We start from the raw sequence: 26,413 nt of genomic DNA, 5'->3' as shown, positions 1-26,413 counted from the left end.
GCCATGCCTTCAAACTCCTCCCAGACACCAGCACCCACCATGGACCAAGAATCCAAATAGAGGAGTCTGTGGGGGCCGTTTTCATTCAGAAGACCATAATTACTCTGAGTAGGTTTGTTTACGTGAGTGCAGGTGCCCTGGGGGCCAAGAAGAGGACACTGTTCTCTTTAGCTGCAATTGCAGGTGGTTGTGAGCCATCTAATGTGGCTTCTAAGAACTGAACTCATTATTACACAGAAACAGCAAGCTGTCTTAACACCTCAGCCATCTCTCCAACCCCCCACATTTCTTTTTTCATTTTCTTTCTTAAAGGAGTCGAATCATTTTACTGACTCAGTGGTTAAAATACAATAAAGTTTTTGTTTTTGAGGTGAGTCTCATTTAAACTAGGCTAGATTGGAACTCACTATATCACTGACGTGACCTTGAATTTCTTTTTCTTCTTCTTTTTTTTTTTAAAGATGTATTTATATTATATGTATGACTACACTGTGGCTGTTTTCTGAGACACCAGAAGAGGGCATTACAGATGGTTGCAAACCACCATGTGGTTGCTGGGAATTGAACTCAGGACCTTTAGAAGAGCAGTCAGTGCTCTTAACTGCTGAGCTGATCCAACTGCTATGATCTTATAGCTACAACCGTGCCTGTCTCACAGTGCGCTATGGATGGACCCCAGGGCTTGGTGCACACTTGTCAAGCATTCTACCAACTGAACTACATACTCAGTGGATAACATTTGGAAAGAAACTTCAGTTGGTGTACTTTTATGCAGTAGACTTGTGGTACCAATTTTTTAAATCTTCTCTATTTTCCTAGAATTTAAGAAATAAAGACTAAAATAAATAAATAAATAAATAAATACTTGGGCAGTGGTGGCACATGTCTTTAATCCCAGCACTTGGGAGGCAGAGGCAGGCGGATTACTGAGTTGGAGGCCAGCCTGGTCTACAGAGTAAGTTCCAGGACAGCCAGGGCTTCACAGAGAAACCTTGTCTTTTTTTTTTTTTTTTTTTTTGAAACCCTGTCTTGATTGAAAAAACAAAAAAATAAAAAATAAAAAAAAAAAAGAAAAAGAAAAAAAAGAAAGAAACTAAGTTAAGACTTATGTTGAGAATGGTAGCCATGCATCAGTAAACAGGAACACTGGAGAGCGGCTCTGTCAGGAAAGGCAAGCACTGGCTGCTCTTGGAGAGGACTGAGGTGTGGTTCCCAGCACGTGCATGGCACTACCACATCTGTAATTGCAGTAGATCTATTGCTGCCTTCTGACCCCCATGAGCAGCAAGCATGCATGTGTTGCATAAGTACACACAGGCAAAACATACACGTAAAATAAAGTCATTTAAAATACAAAACAGAAAAGTTCTCTGTTGTTACAATATTATAAAGGATCTTGAAAAATGTTTCTGTTATCTATCTAGTGTTTTGTCAACTATAACTGATTTCATTCTGATGTTGTAATAATAAAAGAATGTCTTTAACATGCCTTTGAAAATGTAGGGCTTGCACTCAGCAAAGTCTGAGCCAGTTCCACACCTTCAGTGGTAGGCCTTGCTTGATTTGCTGTTTTGACAGGGTCTGGGTGTGTGGCTCAGGCTGGCCTTAAACTCTCCATCTCTCCTGAGTATTTGAGATAGACAGAGAACCTTAGCTGGGTATGGGTTCAGGGCCAGCTTCTGGGCTACGCGAGGCTGCCTCAGCTTCCCCAGTACTGGGTTTATGGGCACGACCTACCATGCCTTGCTAAACCCATCTATTTTTAGAAATGCTCTCCTATTTTCCATGATGCCTTGAGTAGGTAAAATCAGGGAGTGAGTACATTGTAAATAAAACAGCACTGTCTGAGAGGGCTTCAGTGCCAGCAAGGATCTGTGAATTCTGAGGGCAGACAAAACAGAAACAAATAAAAAGAATGATAACTCTCTCATTTTACAGCAAGGAAACAAACATGAACATATTTATTAAGCATTTATTATTTTTCTGTGTCCAGGCTATACTTTACTATTTTGTAAGTTACTCATTTATTTTTAAAATATTTGCTTTATGTGTATATGTGTGCCTGAGTGTATGTTTTTATACCACATGGATTTAGAAGACTGCGGAGGTCAAAAGAAGAAGACTTAAGTTCCCTGGAAATAGAGTTCCAGATGCTTGTGAGTCACCATGTGGGTGCTGGGAATTGAACCTGGGTCGCTGCAATAGCAGTCAGTTCTCTTAACCCCTGAGAGAGCGCTGTAGTTCTTATTTTCTGTATCATAAAGTCTCTTCTATTTTTCCCAAAATTACAATTTTTAAAACTTTCAATCTTCCTTCTAGGCCTGGCAGTGCACATTGTTAATCCTAGCACTTGGGAGGCACTGGCAGGTAGATCAATGTGAGTTCAAGGCCAGCCTGGTCTACAAATGGAGTCCAGGACAGCCAGAGCTGTTACACAGGGAAACCCTGACTCCAAAAACAAAATATGTTTTAAGTTTTATGTTTTTCCTTTTCCTTTTTACTGTAGTTGGATGACCAAAGTAAGTTTTTCTTGAGACAGGTTCTCAGGTACCATGCTGGCCTTGATCTTACTGTCCTAAGCTAGGGCTTGAACTAGACCCTGCCTACGCTTACGTAGTGGTGGGATTAGAGTTAGGGGCCAGCACTCCAGCGTTATTGGGCTCCAGATTGGAGCTTCATGCCTGCCAGGCAAATCCTGCCTGAGCTACACAGGTTCCAGGCCAGCCACAAGTAGGGTTAGGTCCTGTCTTAAAAAAATAATAATAATAAAAATGTGTACTTAGTGGAAGAACCCTTTCGTGTCAGACACAAGATCCTAAATCTAATCCACAGTACATTGCAAACCTTCTCTCATGCCAGCCACCACGGGTTTCTAAGCTGGATATGGTGGTGGCCTATACCTGTTTTTTGTCTGTCTGTTTTTCCCTTTGAGAAAGAGTGTAGCTTAGGTGGCCTAAAATTTCATGTGAACATCCTGTGATTCTCCTGTCTTCTCAGTGTTGGAATTACAGGCCTGTACTACTGACAAAGTGAGTAAATTCTGTCAGAAGATTCCCTCAGTTCACTGCTTTTTTCATATATATTTAGTTCTATTATTTTCCATGAAGTGGAAGTCAGTATTTTCCATGTTGGTTGACATCAGTAAACCTATCGACTTTGGTGTGGTTTTGAGGCAGGGACTTACTGTGTAGCTTTAGCTCTCCTAGATCTTGCTATGTGGACCAGGCTGGTCTAGAGCTTAAATTAACCTGCCTCTGCCTCCCATGTGCTGGGATGAAAGGTGTTCACCACCAGGCCTAGTAATCTTGTTTTTTTTTTTAAGACTTTCTGTTTGTTTGTTTGTTTTTGAGACAGGGTTTCTCTGTGTAGCCCTAGCTGTCGTGGAACTCACTCTGTAGACCAGGCTGGCCTCGAATTCAGAAATCTGCCTGCCTCTGCCTCCCAAGTGCTGGGATTAAAGGTGTGCACCACCACTGCCTGGCTAAAGACTTAATTTTAATTGTATATATGTATATGTGAGTACAGGTGCCCTTGGAGGTCAGAAGAGGTGTTGGGTCCCCTGGTGCTGGAGTTACAGACTGAGCTTCCAGGTATAGGGAACAGAGGAGGTCCTGAGTAAATATGCATTGACATGCACATGGCCATATTGAGGTCTCCAAGGCCACAGACTCATGGGAAATTGACCCAGCCATTACCCGTATGGCCAGGCTAAAGAGAGCTGACAAAACTCTTCTGTATGAGTGTTTGTGTGTATGTATGTGCCTGCATGTGAATAGACGAGTGTGTGTGTGTGTGTGTGTGTGTGTGCATATGTTCAAGTGGGGAAGACAATGGTGAGCACCAGGTGTCTTCCCAGATTACTCTTCTGTTTGGTCACAGAGTCTGGCTTTCCCTCATCCTCTACCTCTATTACCCAAGTCTGGGAGTTTATATGTGTGCCACTATACCTGGTTTGTATATGACTAACTTCTATTTGGTAATCTTTGGTTAAGTAATTTAGTATCTGTTTTCAGGAAAAATATTGGTTTATAATTTTTGTATATTTTTAATTATTTGTTTTGTTGTGCTATCAGATTAATACCAGGTCAGGGGAGGACATCCCATCCAAATATTTTCTGGAAGAGACTATGTAGAGTTGTTAATCTTTTACATGTTTGATTAAATTCATAGTAAAATAGTTTGGACCTGGATATTTCTTTTTGGAGAATAGTTATAGAACTATTATATCTATTTTTTTGTCTGTTTTTCGAGACATGGTTTCTTTTTGTATCCCTGGTCGTTGCTCTGTAGACCAGGTTGGCCTTGAACTCTAGAGATCCACCTATCTCTGCCTCCCCAGTGCAGGGCTTAGAGGTGTGCACCACCACTGCCTGGCTCTTATATTTATTTTTGTATTTAGACAGTTATAATCCTATGGGCTTTCCCTACTCTTATTGGAGGTTGGGCTAGTTTTATTGATCTGTTCAAAGAACAAGCTTTTTGTTTCATTGGTTTTTATTGTTTTCCACTTTGAAATTCATGTCTTTTTTATTTCTTTTTGTTTGTTTGCTTTGGGCTTTTTTTGTTCTTCTAGGCTCTTGAAGTAAAAGCGTAATGATTGATTTGGTTTTGTTTTTAAAGATATGTTATATGTGTGTATGGCTGTGTCTGTGTGAGTATAGATCAGTTCCCTCGGAGTCCAGAAGAGAAGCTCTCATCCTAGAGTTTCAGGTGACCGAGTTACCTGCCATGGTGCTGGGGGAGGGGGCAGAACTTGGGGCTTTTGGAAGGGCGGGAAGCACTGTTGCTAGTGAGCCACCTCTGTAGCCCTTTGCTTTGCTGCTTTTGTTTTCTGAGATACAGCATAGTGTTGTAAACTGCTTACCAGGTAGTTTTAATTGTCTCCTGTAATTTTTGCTATATTGTATTTAGATTTTTGTTTATTATTATTTCTTTTTTTAAAGATTTATTTATTTATTATATATAAGTACCCTGTAGCTATCCTCAGACATTCCAGAAGAGGGCATCAGATCTCATTACAGATGCTTGTAAGCCACCATGTGGTGGTTGGGATTCAAACTCAGGACTTTCAGAAGAGCAGTCAGTGCTCTCCAGCCTTGTTTTAATTATTATCATCATCGTTATTATTGTTTCTGTGTGTGTGTGTGTGTGTGTGTGTGTGTGCTGGCATGTACAGAGGGCAGTGTTTGTGAGTCAGTTCTCTCCTGCTGTGGGTTCTAGAGTGGAACTTTGATCAGATTGGCATGGCTGGTCCTTTCATTCTGAGTCACCGTGCCAGCTCTATAGTATATTTTTGTGTTATGTGCTTGTGCATATCTGTGCATGTGCTTGGAGTGCAGAGCCCTTAGAGAACAGACAAGGATGTAGCATCCTCTAGAGCAGGAGTTACCTGTGTTTGAGCAGCCCAAAATGGTGCTTGAAGAACTCAGCAAGAGCAGTACTTGTGCTTCACTTGTATTGAGTTAAGCTTGTGACAGCTTTCTTTTGAGACTTTGACTCATTCATTCATTAACTGTATTGTATTTTTTTTTCATGTTTGTAGAGATTTTCCTATTGTTTTCTTTCATTTCTTTTGGTTGTTGTAGTTGTATTCACTGTCCTGGAATTTGCTTTGTAGACCAAGGGGGTTGGACTCTGCCTCCTTAGTGCTGGGATTAAAGGCCTGTCACACCACCTGCCTGGCTCCAGACTTTTAAAGTTTGTTTTATGGATCCTCGTTTTGTCCTAGCATATTTCAGGCACACTTGAAAAGAAAAGAATGTGTTTCTTTGTTTTGGGTGGGATGTTTCTTTAGGTATTAAAGTATTCTAGTAATGATGTTTTCTTGCATTTTTTAACAGATTTTCTAATTGTTCTTTCAGTTAAGAGCGGGCTGTTCAAATCTCCAGATAGTTTTTTTTCTTTTAGTTGTGTCAGATTTTACAACACGTTTTGCCCAAGTTTTGTTTAGTATGTGTGCACTGCTGTGTTATTGGTGCTGGATTCTCACTCTGTAATGTCTTGAGGTGTAGGTTAATTTTATTTGCTGTTTTATCTGATTTATTTGTAAATATAACAATTCCTGTAACCACAATTAAAGCTTGGTCTCTCAGTGTCCCCTGGCCAGGCTCAGTCACTTAACCCAATTAATTGACAAGTAATGATTACATGATTATGCCAATTGTGGTCACATTGGCATAGGAACAGATAGAAGGGTCCAGTGACCCCTAAGTCCCTTTAACTATATTGACTTCAGCTTTAGGTTTAAATACAACACTTAGGGCAGCAGGTGAGAGGTTTAGCCAGTCCTGGACACAGTGTCTCATTGTCTCAGGTCCTGCTAGGTGGATGAATTAAATTGTTGCTCGGCTGGACCATTGTGGCTCCTACAAGATAGTGCATTCTGGTGTAGCCTCCGCATCACAGGTAATTGTTCTCACTTGGGGAGTGAGTAGTCTGTGCTGTCTCAGCCTAGGCATAGTTTCAGTTCTTTATCTTGTTTTTGCTGGAATCTGAGGTGACTCAAGAAGACACATTAAAGACAGTGACCTAGCTCTGTGCTGTGAGCAGAAGTAAGGAAGACAGACAAGCAAAATGCAGACAGTGGTGCCGGCCTTTTACCTTACTTTAATAAGCAAGAGCTCACATTAGTCTGAGCAATAGTAACTTTTGTCTTATTTAGGGATTCTGGTGCTTTGATTAAATCTCTATACGTGATCAAAGCAACTTGCAGAGGAAGGATTTATTTCAGCTTATACTTCCACATCCACATCACAGTCCATCACTTGAGTCCAGGCAGGAACTCAGCAGGGCAGGATGTGGGGCCAGGAACTCAAGCAGAAACCACTTAGTTTACTGGTCGCCCATGGCTTGCTCAACCTGCTTTCCTATAGCACCCAGGATCACCAGCCCAGGATGGCACCACCCACAGTGAACTGGGCCCTCCCACACCATTCACTAAGTAAGACAATGTACCACAGGCCTGCCTACACACCAGTCTAGTGGGACATTTTCTCAGCTGATGATGTCCGTCTTCTCAGTGACTCCTTTGTCCAGTTGACATGGAGCCACCCAGCATCCTCTAAGCCTGTTGCAGTCCCACTTTGCTTGGATTCATGTGTACATGATGTTTCTTGGTTTAAGGTGGAGTCTCATGTAACTGAGGGTGACTTTGACCTCCCAGCCTCTGAGTGCTGGAGTTCTAGGGGTGCATCAGTACACCCAGGGCCTCTATCATGCTAGGCACGTATTCTACTGGCTGAGGCATACCCCATGCTGTGATGGAGGGCAGGCCCCTTTAGCAAGTTACTGATCTCATGGATAAAAGACCCAAGAGCCTAGAGAGATGGCTCAGTGGCCAAGAGCCTGTATCACTCTTACAGAGGACCTGAGCTTGGTTTCAAGTCCCATATCAGGTGGGTCACAGCTGACTGCAGTGCCCTCTTTTGGCATCAGCAGGCAGCTGCACTCACATGTGCACACATACTCCGCACTACCCCATCACAATAAAAACGTCCTTTCAAAAATGTGCTTAGAAGGGGACCATTTACTAGAGTCAGTAAGAAAAGGCAGGGCAAGCAAGCTAGAGATCTCAGCATTCTCAGGAGGAAGGAGATGTAAAGAAGACAAAAAGGAAAAAGTCACATCCTTAAATAGAACAGGAGGAAAAAGACATCTCAGAGGACAGGGGGACTCACCGAAGAACTGGGGTATTCAGAGCTCATCACCAAACTGTCCTCCTCTCAGTGCCCATAGGGCTTTGGTACAAACTTAACTATATATTTATGAGACAGTCTTACTGTAGCCCAGGTTGGCCTGGGATTAGTAGCCATCCTGAGTGTTCCAATTACAGATAAGAAAGCTCTATACTTGGATGGAAATATTAATATTACTTGGTTTAGGTTTGTAATCAGTCCAGAGTTGCTTTGGGGACCTAGGACTCAAATGTGTCTAAGATTAGAATAATAACTAACTGCACGTAGTGTTGTTGTTAGCTTAGTGTCTAGTTTTATTAGCTTTGGATCTGGAAGGAATGAGTAATAGTTTTAAATGATGTCAATTTGCCTTTAAGATGATTTACAAATTTGTTTATGTGGGAGTTCTTACATGTGTGTGCACGTGTACTTCAGAGGACAGCCTCAAATATTGTTCCTTGGAGTAGTTCACCTGGGTTCTGCGTGCAAGGCGGCCAGCTCGGCTGCTTGTTTTTACCCCCCAGCTTCTCCATCAGTGCTGGGCATGCGAACGCGGGTCCTTATGCTTTTATGGTAAACCCTTTGCTGTCTGAGACATATGTCTCTCTAACCCCAGGTTACCTGGTGGCAAAGGCTAGTCATTGGCTCCTGTCATTGGCTCCTGTCATTGGCTCATTTTAAATTTTCTTTATTTTATTTTATTTTTTTGAGTGTGTATGTGTCCATCTTGATGATGGTATAGAGATCAGAGGACGACTTGTCTGAGTGGGTCTGTCCTTCCACTGTGGAGGTCCTGGGTATATGACTCAGGTGATCAGGCTCCTCCCCCAGGCTGGGCAGCTCGCTCACCTGGTGAGCCATCTTTCTAGCCCTCAAAACCTGAGTTTTCAGAAGCTTAGTTATAATGTGTGCTATAATAGGTTTTTTGTATCCTTTATTGGAGTTTTTGCAACTTATTGTATTTGGTTTGTATTTGTTGTCAAAATTAGGAGTTTTCCCCTAATTTCTTAGCCCTGTTTTCTTTCTCATCTCTTTGTGTAACTTATATGACAAAACGTTAGATCTTTTTGCTGTAGCCCCAGTGGTTCTGAAGTTCTGGTCGGTTTTCTTCTGTTTGCTTTTGCTCCCAATTTGATTAGTTTTTTGCTTGTTTGTTTTTTCTTTGCTTCTCTGGTGCCCTGGCTCATTTTCATTGATGTCCATGATCTATTGATAAGACTATATGACATTTTTATTTGAATTACACATATTTCTGTACAGACACATACAGTCCCTACTTTCTCCCCTCATTTCTACACTTGTTTCCCCGTCCGGTTGAGATGGTCTTGCTATGCTGGTCTCAAACTAGCTAGATAGCATCGGTTGACCTCACACATGCAGTCTCTGCCTGTCTCTCATGTAAACATTATAGGATGTGCCATCATGCCTGGTTCATGTACAACTTTTATTCCCAAAGTTTCCATCTTTTCCATATTCTATGTTTTTATTTGCTAAGACTGTTTAACATTTGTTTCAAATGTTTTTCTAATTGCTTAGTGAAGAATTTTTATCAGGCCTACTTGCAAAACTTTTGTTAGATATTTCTAACATCTGTATTGTCTTAATGTTGGCACCTATTAGCTGACACTCTCCTTCCCTACCCCACCCCCACCCCACAGCTCTCTTGAGACTGCTTGATTCTTTATATGACCAGTGATTTTTTTTTTTTAAATTCAAACCTTGATGATTTTGTATTTAAAATGACCTGATCTTTCAGACGGGTTTCTCTGTATAGCCCCTCTGGCTGTCCTAGAGCTCCCTGGAACTCAGGGATCTGCCTCTCTTTGTCCCCCAAGTACTAGAATTAAAGGCATGCACTACCACACTTGGCTTTTTGTGCTGATTTTTAATCGATTCCATGTGGCCTGGGGTGGCTCCAAATCCACTTTGACCTCTCCATTTTGTTTTGTATTTTTTGAGACAGGGTTTCTATGTGTAATCTGGCTGTCCTGGAACTCTATCGTAGACCAGACTGGCCTTGAACTCAGAGATCTGCCTGACTCTGCCTCCTGAGTGCTTCTGGGATTAAAGGTGTGAGCCACCATTGCTGACTTTGAACTCCTGATTTTTCCTCTCTCCAGTCTTCCAAGTGGTGGAATCACAGATGTTTGCCACCAGTCTTGGCTTGAGCCTTCCCTCCCTCCCTCCCTCCCTCCTTCCCTCTCTCCCTCCCTCCCCCTCTCTCTCCCTCTCTCCCTCCCTCCCTCCCTCCCTCCCTTTCTTCCTTCCTTCCTTCTTTAATATTTAAATTACTGTGAGCAAGGCTGTGGGATGTCACAGTGCATGTGTGGAGGTCAAAGGCCAACTTCTGAGTCAGTTCTCTCTTTCCACCATGTGGGCGTGAAGTATTGAATTAAGATTATCAGAGTTTGCAGCAGAGTCTGCAGGGGTCTTGATGACCCCTGGTGTGAGTATTTCTTTTAGCCAGCATCATGACATTGATTGTTGAGGATATGGACAATATTCTTTTCTGACAGAAATGACATCAGATGTACCATCGCTGGGTCCCACCATTGCTTCTGGAAACCCTGGACCTGGGATTCAAGGTGGAGGAGCTGTTGTACAGAGAGCTATTAAGCGACGGCCAGGGTAAGTTGAATGTATATCATCTGCGTGTCTCTACCATCAACATGATGGAGTTGGTTGCTGTTGGTTCTTGTTTATTCCTGACCGCCTTTGATTACTTACGATACTGCTGTCACATAACTAGCTCTTAGCTCCTGGATTATTCCTTTTGCAGGCTCGCTATTTTAAGTAAATTTATTTTGTTTTATTTATTTTTTTTTTGTATAATTTGAGTATAAATATAGCTGTAAAGAGAAAAATGAGGGTTGGAGAGAAGACCCAGTGGTTAAGAGCGCTGACTGCTCTTCCAGAGGTCCCAAGTTCAATTCCCAGCAACCACATTGTGGCTTACAACCATCTGTAATAGAATTGGATGCCCTCTTCTGGGGTGTCTGAAGACAGCCATAGTGTGCTTATATACATAAATAAATGAATAAATTTTAAAGGAAAGGAACAGACGAAATGGTCGCGCCTGTTACCACTTTACTGTCATCTGACCTCGCTCACAGCACCTGTGTTTCACACAGACTTTTGGCTTTTATTACTTACACCATGTTCATAGATCTTACATAAAAATTTCTACACAGGTTAAAAATTGTTTTCTAATATCTTTATTGGTAAGCCAGGTTTTTTTTTTGTTTGTTTGTTTTTTAAACAAAACCAAAATTTTCTGGAAGGTCAAGGGACTGTGGCAGAGAGGATTTCACTGTTGTTAAAAAATGTTGGCTCTCCTTAAGCTTTGTGTCGCATACTCAGAATCATTTTGTTAAGCGTGTTTCTTTTTTAGCTTATTAATATTTTTGACTTGGAATGTACAATTCTTTTAATCTCAACAGAATTTATGAAGTACCAGATTTGAACGTGGCATTGAAGTATCATTGCTAATAGGCTCTAGAGGTAGATAGGAAAAGTTACTGAAGTTCTGTTAGTGATTGTATTTACATATAAATAGACAAGACAGAATATAACAAAATAAGTCATACCTGAAGTCCTTGCACTCAGCAGGGCTGCCTCAGGATGGAGACTGTGACACTCTATCTCAGAACAAAACTAAAAACAAATTAAAAAATATAAGTTTTTAAATATATAGAAACACTGCTTTTGGGTGATAAAGATTGGGAAAAGTTTTTAAAAGAAGTTTGCTTTAGGGCAGTAGTTCTCAACTTTCTTAATTCTGCGACCCTTTAATACAGTTCCTCATGTTGTGGTGACTCCAACCATAAAGTTATTTTATTTCTACTTAATAACTGTAATTTTGCTACTGTTAATAATTGTAATGTAGGATATTAGACATGCAACTTTCAAAGGGGTCATGACCCACAGCTTGAAAACAGCTGCTTCAGGGCCTGTGAGGTGAGGTAGCTCCTTATGAGCCTAGTTACCTTTGGTTGTTCCCCAGGACCCACATACAGATAGGAGAAAAATAACTCTACCTCTGGCTCTACATGCGTGTGCTATCTATATGCACACACACTACTAAAGCACACAAAAATATTTAACTTAAAAATGAATCAATGAGGAGGAGCAACCACATGGTGGCTCACAACCCTTTGTAATGTGATATGGCGCCCTCTTCTGGCCTGCAGGCATATTTGCAAGCAGTCAACACAATCTGAGCTTCCTCTCCAGCTCAGAGTGCACACTGCTCTAGCAGAGAACCTGAATTCAGTGCCTAGCACCCATTGCGGTGACTCAGCCATCCGACGGCCTTCCTGGTGCCTGTGCTCACATGTGCATGTATCCATACTAAAATAAAATCTTTTTAAAAATCATAAAAGATGCTCTCTTCAGTATTAAAAGCATATTTTAAGAAGTGTTTGCTTTTTTCTTTTTTAACAAAGTCTGTTTAATTTAATTTTGTTATTTTGACAGAGCTTTCTTGTAGACTCAGCTGGCCTGCGTTCCTATTCTTCCCCGTTCCACTTCCCAAGTGCTTGGAAACAAAACCATGTGACCACCACATCTAGCTTGAGGCAGTCGTGCTGTGTAGTGTAGCCATGTTGGTCAGGAATTCAGTCTGTACACAAAGCTGGCCTCCCGCTCCTGACGCCCTGCTTTTGTTCCTGTGCTTCAGGACTACAATCCTGGGTGTGGTGGCACATGTCTTTAAGGCCAGCCCCTGAGAGACAAAGGCATTGTGGGTGGGAGGACAGCATGACTTACATAGTGGTTCCAGGATAGTCGGGGCTATGCAGAAAGACCCTGCCTCAAAAACCAAACCCAACCACATTCTCACTTTTTATATATAGTAACATTCATTCATTCATTCATTCACTCTCTATGTAGGTTAGAAAATGAATTGTGGGAAATCTTTCTTTACCATTTGGGTCCCAGGGATCCAGTTCATGCCTGGTAGGCTGGCTGAGCTATCTCTGGCCTTTTGTTTTCTATTTGCAATTATCTAGGCTGTGAAGCTCCCTGAGGGTATCTTTTATTTTTACCACTTGTCCCCAATACTCTGTGTGGCACGTGATCTTGCTCTCTTGCGTTCTTCTTGGAGAGGATCTAGCTATGTAGCTTAAGGTGGCTTTGGGTCTATCATCCTTTTGCTTCTACTTGACGAATACTTTGAGCTAAAGGTACATGCCAGCAAGGCTAGCCACTTAGCACAGTGACTTGAATATGGTCTATAGTTTATTTTTAGATTAACAGACAACCTTTTGTGTCTTTCCTCTATGTAATATTGCTTTGAAAGATGTTTCAGAAAACTGCAACCAAGGCTTAGATTAGATTATAAAAATGAAAACTAGATCTCAGGCATTTTCTGTTTTTCAGGCAGCGTCTCACATAGCTTAGCCTAACCTTGAACTCAGTGGTCTGACCAAGGTTGACCTTGAACTGCTGCTCATGCTGTTGCCACTTCCCCTGTGGCAGGGTTACAGGTCTGTAATCCATGCAGTGTTTTGAGCAGTGTGGAGGTTGAAGCAGGCCTTCATGCACTCCAGCCGAGCTGCGGCCTCAGCCAAGGAGCTGTTTATGCTCCCCCTCTTTCTGGTTACAGCGCTTGCCCAGTGTGTGCAGACCCTGCTGAGGGGGGATTGGTTTTGCTGCTGCTCCTACTGTTCCCTCACTTCTTCATGTGCTTTTTGAAATAGGGTCTAATTATGTAGCCAAGGCTAGCCTAGAATTCATTATGTATCTGAGGGTAGCCTTGAACTCTCAGTGCACATCAATCTCTGGGTGGTGGGTTATATTATAGGCACGTGCCACTGTGGCTGTCTTTTATTGCCTAGCTTCTTTCCCAGTTATAATACTATGAAAAACATGTATTATAGACAGTTTCTTCTTTTGCTTCTGTCTACTTCTCCTTCTATGTAGATGAGTACATAGGCATCTTTTGTTACTATGTTTTACTTATGATTTTATCTTTACTATCAAGAGACTTAGAATATCCCTTGTTGCTTTTCCCCAGGCTGGATTTTGATGATGAAGAAGTGAACAGTAAATTTTTGAGGTAAGATTTTGATTTGTTGAGAGGGTGGAGGGCTGGTTGGCTGGCTCAGTGGTAACAGCATTCTGCCAAGTGTGATGATCTGAGTTTGATACCTAAACTCACTGCGGAAGGAGAGAACTGACTGTGTAAAGGGTCCTCTGACCTCCCGGATGCGGGCTGTGGCATTGGCACTCATCACCCTAACTGGGAATGTGGCCTCCTGTGTGTTGGGTTCTATCCGTAGTACCAAAAAGGTCATTTAAGTATGTTTATACTTCCGGCTTATTATATTTTTGTTCATTGTCCTAAGGAATATGCTTCATCCTAAAACCTTGTTTTCTTACATAATAGGATGATTTCAGGCATTTTATTATTTTTAGATATAATGATTTAGAGAGGAGGGCACAGAAAGTTTAAAGACCTATAAGCCAGTCATATGTTGGTTCATAGCTTAAGAAAAATAGCGGCCATAGATGTTAGAAGGTGTAATTTGATAATGTTCTACTCTGTCATGCTGGTACCTGTTGACTCCTTTTTTAGGTAGCAGGAACTAGAGGTTTTGTATGTGTAAATGTGCCGCCATAGCCCGGCCTCATCAATCATTAATCAAAAAAAATTACACTGGCTTGCCCACAGGCCATCTAATAGAGACATTGTCTCAGTTGAGAGTCCCTCTTCTCAGATGTCTAGGTTTTTGTCAAATTGATAGAAACTAACCAGCACAGCAATTAAAAATAATTCTTCTGGATACTTAGTGAATCTTGATAAATGTGAAGAAGGAAAAAGATTTCACTTTTTGGCACTAGGCAGACTTTTGTTGTTACTGCTGCATTTATGTGTCTTTATCTTAAGTGTCTGGATGTTGTTACCTGCCAAGTGTGTTGGATTACCACATGCATATCGTGCTGGCAGAGGCCTGAAGAGGGTGTTGGTTCTCTAGAACTAAGAGTTACAGATGATTGTGAGCTACCATATGGGTGTTGATGTTGTGGAATATCTACCAGAGAATGCTTGGACATGGATTTAATCCAATGAAAGTCTATTAGCCTACCAGCAACTACACTGGTGTTTGGGATCAGGGTGATCTTTTAAACAGGCACATGAGTGTCAATGTGTGTGTGTGTGTGTGTGTGTGTGTGTGTATGTTACGTATATAAGGGAACCAAAAGCATGTTCTGTGTTGACATACTTCAGATAACAAGACAAAGTTTACTGTAAAACATGGTATCATTGAATTGCCAGTTTTGTGAAACTTAATTCCTAATAGTTCTTTTTGCTTGTCCTGAAGACGTAAAATGTAGAGTTGGGAAAGTACTTGGAAATCATGGGTCTTAGCAGAGTCAGAATCTACAATACATAATAAGCTACAACTCTAATACAAGCTTTGGAAAGTATTTAATATTTAAGATGAAGAATTGTGGGAATTGGAGCGATGGCTCAGCTGTTAAGAGTGCTTGCTGCTCTTAGAGAGGACTAGAGTTTGGTACCTGGAACCCACATTAGGCAATGTAGAATTGCCTATAACTACAGCGCCCTCTTCTGGCTTCCAAACACATGGCACGCTTAGTAAGTTCTACCTTAATCGAGTTACATAGGAGACAGTTTCAGAAAAATGAAGACAAAAATGACAGCAGCTATGCCTCTTGATACTCCAGAGTGGTTACAGTGGGGCTACAGGTGTGGCTCAGTGATAAAGTGTGTGCTTAGTTTATGCAAGGCCTGGGTTTGATTCCCAGCGCTACTCTGTGTGTGTACTAAGAAGTAAATACTGAATTTTATTCATCCATTTCAGCTAGTATCCATGGCGTGACAGCTGATAGTAACTGTATAGGTATGCCTTTGTTGCTAGTGTAGGGAAAGAAAGACCTTCCTCTTCCTCTAAGTACTTTGATGACTAAGTTGATAAAACAGACTGTTTGGAGACAGGTAAACAGAAGAGGTAGATAGATATGTGGTTGTCAAAGAGTAGCCTAGTTGCCCACAGGGAAAACAGTATGCAGTCAGTGAAACTGGAGAATTTGTATGATCTCATAGGCTACTCAGTAGAGGATTCACAGATAAGATGAATGTGCATTTGAATGATGGGTGATAGTTGTGGCAACGTTTGCCTTGATCTATATTTGTCTCTTGACCTCCTGTCCTCTAGGTTAATTACTCTCTCCTGGTTGATAAATCTTCCTAGAGGGGATTTGTAGCTATAAGAGAACTTAAGAATGTGTGTGTGCCATTGTGTGTTTTAAACACTTTTGCTGTGTGTATGTGTGTCCGCACATGTATGAAGGTCAGAGAAAACTTGCAGGAATAGGTATCCCTACCACCACCACCACGACCACTATATAGGTTCTGAGAATTCAGATCAGCAGGCTTGGCAGCAAATGTTTTTATCTATTGAAACATCTCACTACCTCCATTTTGTTTGACAGAATCCCACTTGGTAATCCAATCAAGCATTGTATAGTCCAGGTTTTACACAAATTTCAGAGAACCTCTTTTCTCAGAGGTGTTAACTATGGGCTCAAGCCACTATACCCTGCTTAGCACTTGTTTGTTATTTTGTTGTAAATAGGTCTGACTCTAGCTTTGGCAGGCTTGAAACTCCCAGAGGTCTGCCTGTCTCTGCCTTTCAATTCTGGGACTAAGGATGTGACCCCTAACACAGAATTTGTTTTTCACATTCTTTCTAATCTGAATAGGACTAGAGCATTGAGGCATTTCTTTTTTCTTTTTTTTTTATTCGATATATTTTTTATTTACATTTCCAATGGTTTCCACTTTTCTAGCCCCCCACTCTCCGAAAGTCCCATAAGCCCCCTTCTCTCCCCCTATCCTCCCACCCACCCCTTCCCACTTCCCCGTTCTGGTTTTGCCCTATACTGCTTCACTGAGTCTTTCCAGAACAAGGGGCCACACCTCCGTTCTTCTTGTGCCTCATTTGATGTGTGGATTATGTTTTGGGCATTCCAGTTTTCTAGGTTAATATCCACTTATTAGTGAGTGCATACCATGATTCATCTTTTGAGTCTGGGTTACCTCACTTAGTATGATGTTCTCCAGCTCCATCCATTTGCCTAAGAATTTCATGAATTCATTGTTTCTAATGTCTGTATATATAGCACATTTTTTGCATCCACTCTTCTGTTGAGGGATACCTGGGTTCTTTCCAGCATTTGGCAATTATAAATAGGGCTGCTATGAACATAGTAGAGCATGTATCCTTATTACATGCTGGGGAATCTTTTGGGTATATGCCCAGGAGTGGTATAGCAGGATCTTCTGGAAGTAAGGTGCCCAGTTTTTGGAGGAACCGCCAGACTGATTTCCAGAGTGGTTGTACCAATTTGCAACCCCACCAGCAGTGGAGGAGTATTCCTCTTTCTCCACATCCTCTCCAACACCTGCTGTCTCCTGAATTTTTAATCTTAGCCATTCTGATTGGTGTAAGGTGAAATCTCGGTTGTTTTGATTTGCATTTCCCTGGTGACTAATGAAGTTGAGCATTTTTTAAGATGCTTCTCTGCCATCCGAAGTTTTTTAGGGGAGAATTCTTTAACTCTGTACCCCATTTTTTAATAGGGTTGTTTGGTTTTCTGGAGTCTAACTTCTTGAGTTCTTTGTATATATTGGATATTAGCCCTCTATCTGATGTAGGATTGGTGAAGATCTTTTCCCAATTTGTTGGTTGCCGATGACCTCCAGCTTGTGGTGATCCTCTTTGAACCTGCATTGTGTGTGCGGGGGTTCAGTTGTGCACAGTTTACATTTTCATACATGGCTATAAGGCGTTTTATACCCACCCCTTACCCTGGGACATCCTCTTCTCATTAGCCTCCTGCCTCTTCCCAACTCGGTCCTCTTCTACTTTCATGACTTTTGTCGGAGTGGCTCTCAGTGTTTCTTTAGGGCAGCTTACCAGTAGTGTGTGTGAGTGATTACTACAGGAACAAGTACACTTTCCTCAGGGCTACTGCAGAAAACCTCTCTCTGCAGCTACTAACTGCTTACAGATCCTCAAGGAGGTTTGTGGCTTTGTGAGCTCCTCCCCTCCTCTATGCTTAGATGTTGTGTAGTTTTTGAGGTCACAGCTATCATGAATTCAAGTATGTATTGGTCATGTCATTTCAGAAGACAGTGTTCCACAACAGTCTGCCCTTTCTCTTAACTCAGATTGTTTCTGTCCTCTCTTATGCAATGGTCCCTGACCCTTGGAGGCTTTGGCTAGCTCCTCCCCATCCCCCATTCCCTGTGGAGTCTTGCTGTGCTGCTCAGACCAGCCTCCTATGTCTGGCTCAAATGCTCTTTTCCCTCAGCTGCCCAAGTAGCTAGGCCAAAAGAACTGCAGGCACATGCTGCCACACCCAGCATAAAGCAGGATCTTAAGGAGTTAAACGAATACTCATATTTATGATCCTGTTTTTCACAGAAGAATGAACACAGGAAAAATATACCCACACACTGTTCTGTGTGTGTGTGTGTGTGTTTAAACTACAATTAAAAAACAAACTGAGCCAGGCATAGTGATTAATACCTGTAATCTTAGCACTTGGGAGGCAGAGGCCAAGGGTGTGCAAGTTCAGAGTGAATGCCAGGCTGGCCAGTGCTACATAGCTGACCCCACCTCAAAAACCTAACCCCCAAAACAAACAAAACCCCTAAATGTATTCCCAATTTTAGGGAAATTGTGAGACATTTCATGTTTTCATCATATCATCTTTTTGTGTGTGATGCCTGAGAACTCAGCGTCACCGGCTCCTAGTGCTCTCTCAGATGCTGTGGTGTCCGTTGCTTGGTGATGCTCCCCATTATCTCTCCCCTGTTGAGTAGTTTTACTTATTTCTAGCTTTTATTTCAGAGTGGAGTAGATGAAGTACAAGGGTTTAAATTTATCTTTCCCTGCCCTTTCTTTTCAGGTGCGATGATGAACAGATGTGCAGTGACAAGGAGCGCTTTGCCAGGTAATGAACTTGAATGTCCGCCCTGCACACGGGCTCGGGCAGGCTAAATCCTGGATTGAAATCTTAGCTAGGCGAGAGTGAGTTTCTCTGTTTAGTCTCCTTCCTCTTCTGAAAAGTGTTGAAACAGCCTGTAAATTATGCACGTTCAGGTGACTTGAAGCTAATGGTATATTTTTAACATAAAGTTTTTCTCATGTATGCAAGTTTTAGTAATGTGTATATTGTACCTACAGGAGTGTAAACTGTAGACTTGGGTATATATATTGGGTATATTTTTATATTGGCACAAATACAGAAGAATTTTTATAGAAAATGGTTAATTTAAATGAGTTTTTATTCTGGATATCAAACAAATTTGTTCAAATAACTGTCAGAAGATTATGAAATATATTTTACTTTTTATTAAAGAGTAATCATTTGCAACTCATACTGGTTTTACTTTTAGAAAATTCTTGCTGAGAATTACTCTTTAAAAAAGAGGGGAGGGTGTCATGGGGCTGGAGAGATGCGCTCGTTGCCCTTGCAGAGGACCTGAATTTGGTTTCTAGCATGCACATGGTGGCTCACACCCCTGTAGCCCAGCTCTACAGAGCCTGTCATCCTCTTTGCTTCTGTTGGCATTTACATGTGCATGATCATACATATATACCGATACACACGTGTATACATACATACATACATACACACACACATACATACATACATACATACATACATACTCGGGGAGCCATGATGTCAGGTTTCAAGTATAAGCCGGTGCCGCTGACCACTCTCCCTGCACCTCTCACCCAGCTGAGTGTGACGTGTCTCTGGAGAGAGACCCAAAAGGCACAAGTAGAGTGCTTGAGCACAAGGGTAAAGCTCCGAGAGAGTATTTGCCTCAGTACAATGGCTCTAAACACCAAATGCACAATGCAGACCCTGTCGTGATTGATTGGACTTATGCAGGATCAACAAATGTTTATCCTAATTTCAGAACTACTCCTAAGAATTTGCCCATTTTTTAGGAGATGTGCTGGTATTTGGGCCCCTCATCTTCTGGTATTATGTTTTCAAGACAGATAGGGACAGAAAGGATAGAAAAACTGGATTGAACATTTAACCTCTCATTTAATTTGGCAAGGGACTTTTATCCCTATATAAATAAATCTAATAATCACTGGAAATAAATAAGTAAATGGATCAGTACTTTAAGCTCAAATTTTGAAAGGTTTTCCCTTATATACATAACATATACACACATACACACACACACAGACACGCGCGCACACACACACACACATTGACACTCATGTGCCTGTACTTATATGTGTACATTTTATAGACACACTTAATGATAATAAATAATTAAAAATTTAGAAGCTACTGAATTTTTGGCTGGGGAGATGGCTTAGGATTTAAAGTGCTTAACCCCAGATCCTACATAAAACCTTGACACAGAGTATCCCAAACGTCTGCGATCTTAGTGAGTCTTTATGGGAGCTAGAGCAGAGAGGGAAGCTGCAGACTCATGGCCCAGCTACCTTGGAGTGTGCAGCGGTGAACAACAAGAGTGGCTCTGGGCTGGGGAGGTAGCTCAGAGACTAAGAGCACTGGCTGCTCTTCCAGAGGCCTGAGTTCAATTCCCACCAACCACATGGTGGCTCACAACCATCTGAAATGGGATCTGATGCCCTCATCTGGTGTGTCTGAAGACAGCTATAGTACAGTTGTATACATAAAATATTTCTTAAAAAAAAAAATCAGAGTGATTCTGTCTCCGAAAAGTGGAAGGCATAGACAACAAGCAAGGCCTTTCTCCTTCTCATGCGTCTCATGCACAAGGCACGCACACAAATTTGAATTTGTAATCTTCTCAAAATGAATAAATTTATTTTTGGATGTTGTATTTAATTGATTACTTTAAAAATGACCTATGTTATTTTTAATTATGTGTGTTTATATAGATTATTCCATTTTTATAGATAAATGTGTATATACATATGAATTTAGACGTCAAAGAAGACCTCAGGCTCCTGGGAGAGCAGCGAGCACACTTACCCACGAGCTGTTTCTATAGCGCAATGAATACTTACGGTTTTATTACATTGGTTGGTTAGTTGGTTGAGTGTGTGTGTTTACGACGTTCCACATGCTGAGCTCAGAGGACAACTTCTGGGAGTAGATTCTTGCCTTCCACCTGTGAGTCCTAGTGATGAAACTCAGCAAGCACCTTTATTAAGCCTGTCTGCTGGGTCTTCTGTGAATACTTATCAGTAGTATTTATTTATTGCTGAACCTGCCTGAGTGGGATCTACTTTGAGGACCACTGATCTAGAGAACCAAGAAATATCAGGAAGAGTAGCTAACTCTTAGACACAGTGTTGGCAGTATATAGGGTTGATTGAAAAGAACAGGTAGGTACGTAGTAGGTAGAAAGAGGGAGGGTAGATAGAATCTGGTTAACTCTTAGGACAGCTATGAAATCATGAGTGCTTGGGCCCAGAAATGTGGCCATGGCACGAATAAAAGAATGAATATAGGGAGTTTTTCAAGAGCAGTCTATCAAAACATCTTGAAATAAATGATATCTTAAGGATGCAGTAATCTTTAAAGGAAACGTTAATTATAGATTTTTGGGTAATAATCTTTCAGATTCTATTAAAAAGTCTAGCCATAAAACTGCATGTGATCATGTACTCTTATAATCTCAGTGCTATGGAGGTGGAGGCAAGAGGTTAGTAGTCCTAGGTTAGGACTGGAGAGAGAGCTCAGCAGCAGCAGGCAAGAGCATCGGTTACTCCCTGCAGTGGGTCTAGGGTTTCCCAGCGCTCATCTGGGGGCTCACAACCATATACGACTCAGTTCTGGGGGCATCCAATGCCCTCTTCTTACCTCTTTGGGCCTTGCATGCACATGTATGCATACATACAAGCAAAATACTTAGATGCATAAAAATAAAAATAGGTAAATCTTTAATTTTTAGCTTACTTGGCAGCAGGGCAGCAGTGGCACACACCTTTAATCCCAACACTTGGGAGGCAGAGGCAGTCAGAGCCAGGCAGCTGTCTGTGAGTTTGAGGCCAGCCTGGTTTATAGAGTGAATTCCAGGACAGCCAGGACTACATAGAGAAACTTTGTTTTGAAAACAAAAGCAAAAAAAGTTATTTGGCAATGTTGTTCCAGACCAGCCTTGGCTACATGAGATCCTAAAAAGCAAAGGTCAGATCCTCACTAGGGCAGGTAGTACAGGTCCAGTCCTCAGTCTCTTGATCAAAGGTCTAGAACACCATAGAACGCAACCTGGGGTGTTTAATCTGTGTATGCCCTATTTTGTTTAGAAATACTGGAATAGAAAGGGGGATTGTGTGACTCTACTATTAATAATAAAAGGAATTTTAAATGGTTAACCTCAAACAAAAATGTATTTCTTAGAGTTACAGTTTGTTATGATAGTTTACCTCATATACCATTGGGAATTCAGTAGGTGTTCAAAAGCTAAAAATCGTGAATTTACTTATCTTTTGAAAATGAATGTTTTGTTGTTTGTTAAAACTGTAGAGTAAGGGCAGGCAGGTGTGACTACTTCGTTGTCAGCTTCTCTTCAGCAAGTGTGCTACATTTATAGTCTTCATGGCTCTCTGCGGTTTCCTTTAACTTTTTTTTCTTAATTTGTTTTTTTGTTTTTTTCGAGACAGGGTTTCTCTGTATTGTCCTGGCTGTCCTGGAACTCACTCTGTAGACCAGGCTGGCCTCGAACTCAGAAATCCGCCTGCCTCTGCCTCCCAGAGTGCTGGGACTAAAGGTGTGTGCCACCACTGCCCGGCTACTTTTTTTTTTATTCTTATTTTTAACACTCAACAATTTTATTCCAGTTTAAAAGAAGAACAGATTGCCGGGTGGTGGTGGCGCACGCCTGTAATCCCAGCACTCTGGGAGGCAGAAGCAGGTGGATTTCTGAGTTCGAGGCCAGCCTGGTCTACAGAGTGAGTTCCACAACAGCCAGGGCTATGCAGAGAAATTCTGTCTCAAAAAACCAAATCCAAAAAAAAAGTGTCTTTAAAAGAAGAACAGAGCAGGTAAGACGTCAGCTGCTGGCTAGAGGACGGGAGTGGAGGAAAGAGGGGAAAGGCCGTGCCAATTTAAGCTGTCGTGGAGACGAGACATTTGATAGACAGGCAGCCATTGGTGGTGAGGGAGCCTTTAGAGAAAGAGTAGGGAAGCCCAGAGCGTTGATGAGGAGCATGCTTGGAAAAGACACAGAGCATCGCCTTTAACCCTGTGGGCTGGGACCCCTCTGGGGTCAAATGACTCTCACAGGGGTCTCACCAGACATCCTGCAAAGCAGATAGTCCCTCCTTCCCTCCCTCCCTCCCTCCCTCCCTCTCTCTCTCTCTCTCTCTCTCTCTCTCCCTCCCTCCCTCCCTCCCTCCCTCCCTCCCTCTCCCTTTCCCTCCATCCCTCCCTCTCTCCTTCCCTCCCTCCCTCCCTCCCTCCCTTCCTTTCTTTCTTACTTTCTTTCTTGACAGGGTGTCTCTGTATAGCCCTGGCTGTCCTGGAACTCACTCTGTAGACTAGACTGGCCTCAAACTCAGAAATCCTCCAGCCTCTGCCTCCCACGTGCAGGGATTAAAAGCACACACCACCACTGACTGGCTTCAGATATTTATATTGCAATTCATTACAGTAGTAAAATTACACTTACAAAGTAGCAACAAAAATAATTTTATGATTGGGGTTCGCCACATCATGAGGGACTGATTAAAGGGTCGCAGCGTTAGGAAGGCTGAGAAGAACCACAGTGCTAGGGAAAGGAGAAAGGGAGAAAGTGACAGAATTAATGATTTTTACATGGCTGTGGCTTGTTAAGATTCTGCTGTTAGACATTAGTTGAGTGTGTTTATGTGTGGGTATGCACACATGAGGGCATGCAGGATTTTCTAGAGTTGAATTTACAGGTAGTTGTGAACTATCCAACATGGATGCTGAGAACCAAACTCATCCTCTGCCAGAACTTCTGACCCATCTTTTCTGTCTCTTTTTGAGTTAACGATCTCACCAGGTCAGGCTTTCCTGGAACCTGCAGAAAATTATTTTACTTTTGTTTCTGACTGTTGGTATTAAAGTTGAACACCACCACAGCCAGTTGTTCCTTTTCTACTGACCATTTGTGTATATATGTGCAGGGAGAGGACACAGGACAACTTCAGGTGTCATTTATCAGGGCCCCCATCCCCACCCCACCCTCTCTCTGTGTTGGACTGTACCAGGTTGACTAGGATGCTGCTCAATGGGCCTGTGGGATCCTCCTAGCTCTGCCTTTCCAGTGCCAAGATTGTAAGGATTTTAGTTTCTGTTTTATTGGAATTTTTCCATATATTGATAAAATAACATCATCATCATCACCATCATAATAATAAAGCTGAAGTTTTACTCTGTTGCAAATTCCTAGGCTCAAGCATTGATGGTAAAATTCTCCCATTTTATCATCACAAGTAGCTGAGACTATAAGGTCCTGCTTCCTGCTGTATCCATCTTAAGGCAGAGTCTTAGGAAGTTATTTTATTTGCGTGCCTGGCTTTATTATCTTTGTTTATGTGAGACAGTCTCTCTGGCCTGCTACTCAGTTCTCATGTCCACATGACATAATTGAGATAATGCTCCTTGTCATTATCTTTAAAAGCTTTTTTTAAATTTACTTATTATTTTTTCTTTATTTGGTCTTACCCACATACATGTTTGTGCAGCCAGCATGTGTGTACCGATGGAGGACAGAAGAGGGCATCAGATCTCCTAGGACTGGAGCCAGAACTGGGGGTTGCGGGAAACTGAGCCCAGTGTTCCTTGTCTACTCAGCCCGTCTCCAGCCCCATCATTTTTAGACTATTAATATACTTTACTAGATAATTTATTTGAGGCTTATTTCTCTTAAAATGAGTACTGATATGCTGAGTTAGCTGGTACCTTGGTTTTTTTCAGTTGTTTCTCTTTGCCCTTTTTGGGGGGTGGGTATTGAGACAGCCTTTCCTCATTGCCCTGGTTATGCGGGAAATCTCTGTACCCCAGTCTGGACTTGAGCTCCTCAGGGCTAGGGTCGAGGCACACACCACCTAGCCCTGCTTCCTGCATCCATTCTTACAGTGTTTGTTTCTCAGGAAGAATTTAGTGAAAACCTTTGTCTTTCCTCAAGGGAGGAGGGATTGATACTGGTGAAACTAGGAAAAAATGCTAAGGTGCCTAAACCAGAGTTCATTAAATTAGGAGTGTGTCAATAATAAGAGAATATGCAAGAAACCTAGCTCCTGGTCTAAGGATGTAATTTCATGAGTAACATCTGGTCATGGTCAAACTAGGTGGCTCAGTGTGTCACTTTTACTCCAAACCTGAGGACCCAAGTTATAGCTCCAAGTTCTTCATCACAGGGTGGGAGAAGAGAACCAACTCCTACAAGTTGTCCTCTGACCTCCGTGGCACACAGACACACTAAATATTACAATGGGAAAAACAGATCCTGTCATAATGTGTGTGTGTGTGTTAGAAAATTAAATTTCTACTCGGATGTTGGAAGCTGTGTAATTTAGTCACTAATAGACAACAGCAAATGTGAATAAAAGTTTCTTCCCAGATTGGCGGCAGTTTATAAGAATGATAATTCTGAATTTCCTGGTTGGTTTTTGTTCACACTCTGTATCTTTGGTTTCTGTACAGATTGTTTGACAAAGTGGTTTGTGTGTGTGTGTGTGTTGAGATTATGTTAGTTTTTAATTGTCCTTGACTTTCATCTTACAAGTTACTTCTTACAAAAACACATTTCTATAGATTCTCCAGGTTCCTACTTGTATGGCCTTTTCCTCCCTTTTCTCTGTATCCATTTCATTTCTCCTTTCCTTTCCTTTTCCTTTTCCTTTTCCTTTTCCTTTTTCCTTTTTCCTTTTCCTTTTCCTTTTCCTTTCCTTTCCTTTCCTTTCCTTTTCATTTTGCATTTAATTTTTCTTCCCTCACTTTCATCTGCCCTTTCTTCTTTCCTTTCTTCCTTTTTATTTTAATTTTCGCTTAGTTCATCAATTCTGTTTTTAGGTCGGATGATGAGCAGAGTTCTGCGGATAAAGAGAGACTTGCCAGGTAGGAGCTGTGTTGTTTAGCATGAAGCAGATGCTGCCTTCTTACCCTTTGTCTAACCCATCTTTTCTTTCCCTTTCTGTGTTTTCTCTTACCTGTGGCAAAGGAGGACATGAGGTTTTACAAGTTGGGGTGCAGTAAGAACTTTGGCTTCCCCATCAGGAAGTGGGTGAATTAAGCCAGGTATGGTGGCTCACTCTTTCGATCCCTGCATTTGGGAAGCAGAGGCAGGTGGAGTTCTGTAAGTTTGAGGCCAGCCTGGTTTCTTTGTAGGACAGCTAGGGCTACACAGAGAAACCCTACCTGGGTGTTGGAGGAAGAATAAATTACTGTTCATTCTTAAGATTTTTATTTTTTCTTTACTTAATTACTAAGTTCCACAGAAAAGGATTTAGAACTATTGTGGCTGTGTCCACTGATGCTTTAACAGGGACATACTCTATCAGAATACCAGCCCTTACCATAGTTCCCAGGATTTGGGCCATGACACATACTGTGGACTTCCCTATGTAGAAGCACAGTCATGATTGCTATGTCAGTAGAACTGATTGAATCCTTATAATTTCTGAGGAAAGATTTAGCTGCCTTGGTATGGCTATTTAAAAGATGGATTTTCTAGGCTGGAGAGATAGCTCAGTCTGCAAAGTACTTGC

General features: G+C 41.7%; 1 protein-coding gene across 8 annotated transcripts in view; it reads left to right on the top strand.

The window, feature by feature from the left end:
* Window positions 1–26,413, top strand: part of Arnt (aryl hydrocarbon receptor nuclear translocator) — a 63,350-nt gene that overhangs the window by 4,162 nt on the left and 32,775 nt on the right. For 5 of the 8 annotated variants that reach the window (XM_052179776.1, XM_052179773.1, XM_052179778.1 and 2 more), the window contains exons 2-5: window positions 10,190–10,301; window positions 13,690–13,731; window positions 18,618–18,662; window positions 25,719–25,763. In XM_052179776.1, coding sequence (XP_052035736.1) covers window positions 10,190–10,301; window positions 13,690–13,731; window positions 18,618–18,662; window positions 25,719–25,763 — 244 coding nt within the window. The remainder of the gene's footprint in view (window positions 1–10,189; window positions 10,302–13,689; window positions 13,732–18,617; window positions 18,663–25,718; window positions 25,764–26,413) is intronic. The other 3 variants (XM_052179781.1, XM_052179780.1, XM_052179774.1) reach the window with 1 other exon arrangement.

The sequence above is a fragment of the Apodemus sylvaticus genome, chromosome 4 (genome assembly GCF_947179515.1).
Source record: "Apodemus sylvaticus chromosome 4, mApoSyl1.1, whole genome shotgun sequence".
Lineage (NCBI taxonomy): Eukaryota > Metazoa > Chordata > Mammalia > Rodentia > Muridae > Apodemus > Apodemus sylvaticus.
This window is presented reverse-complemented; position numbering and strand designations above follow the sequence as displayed.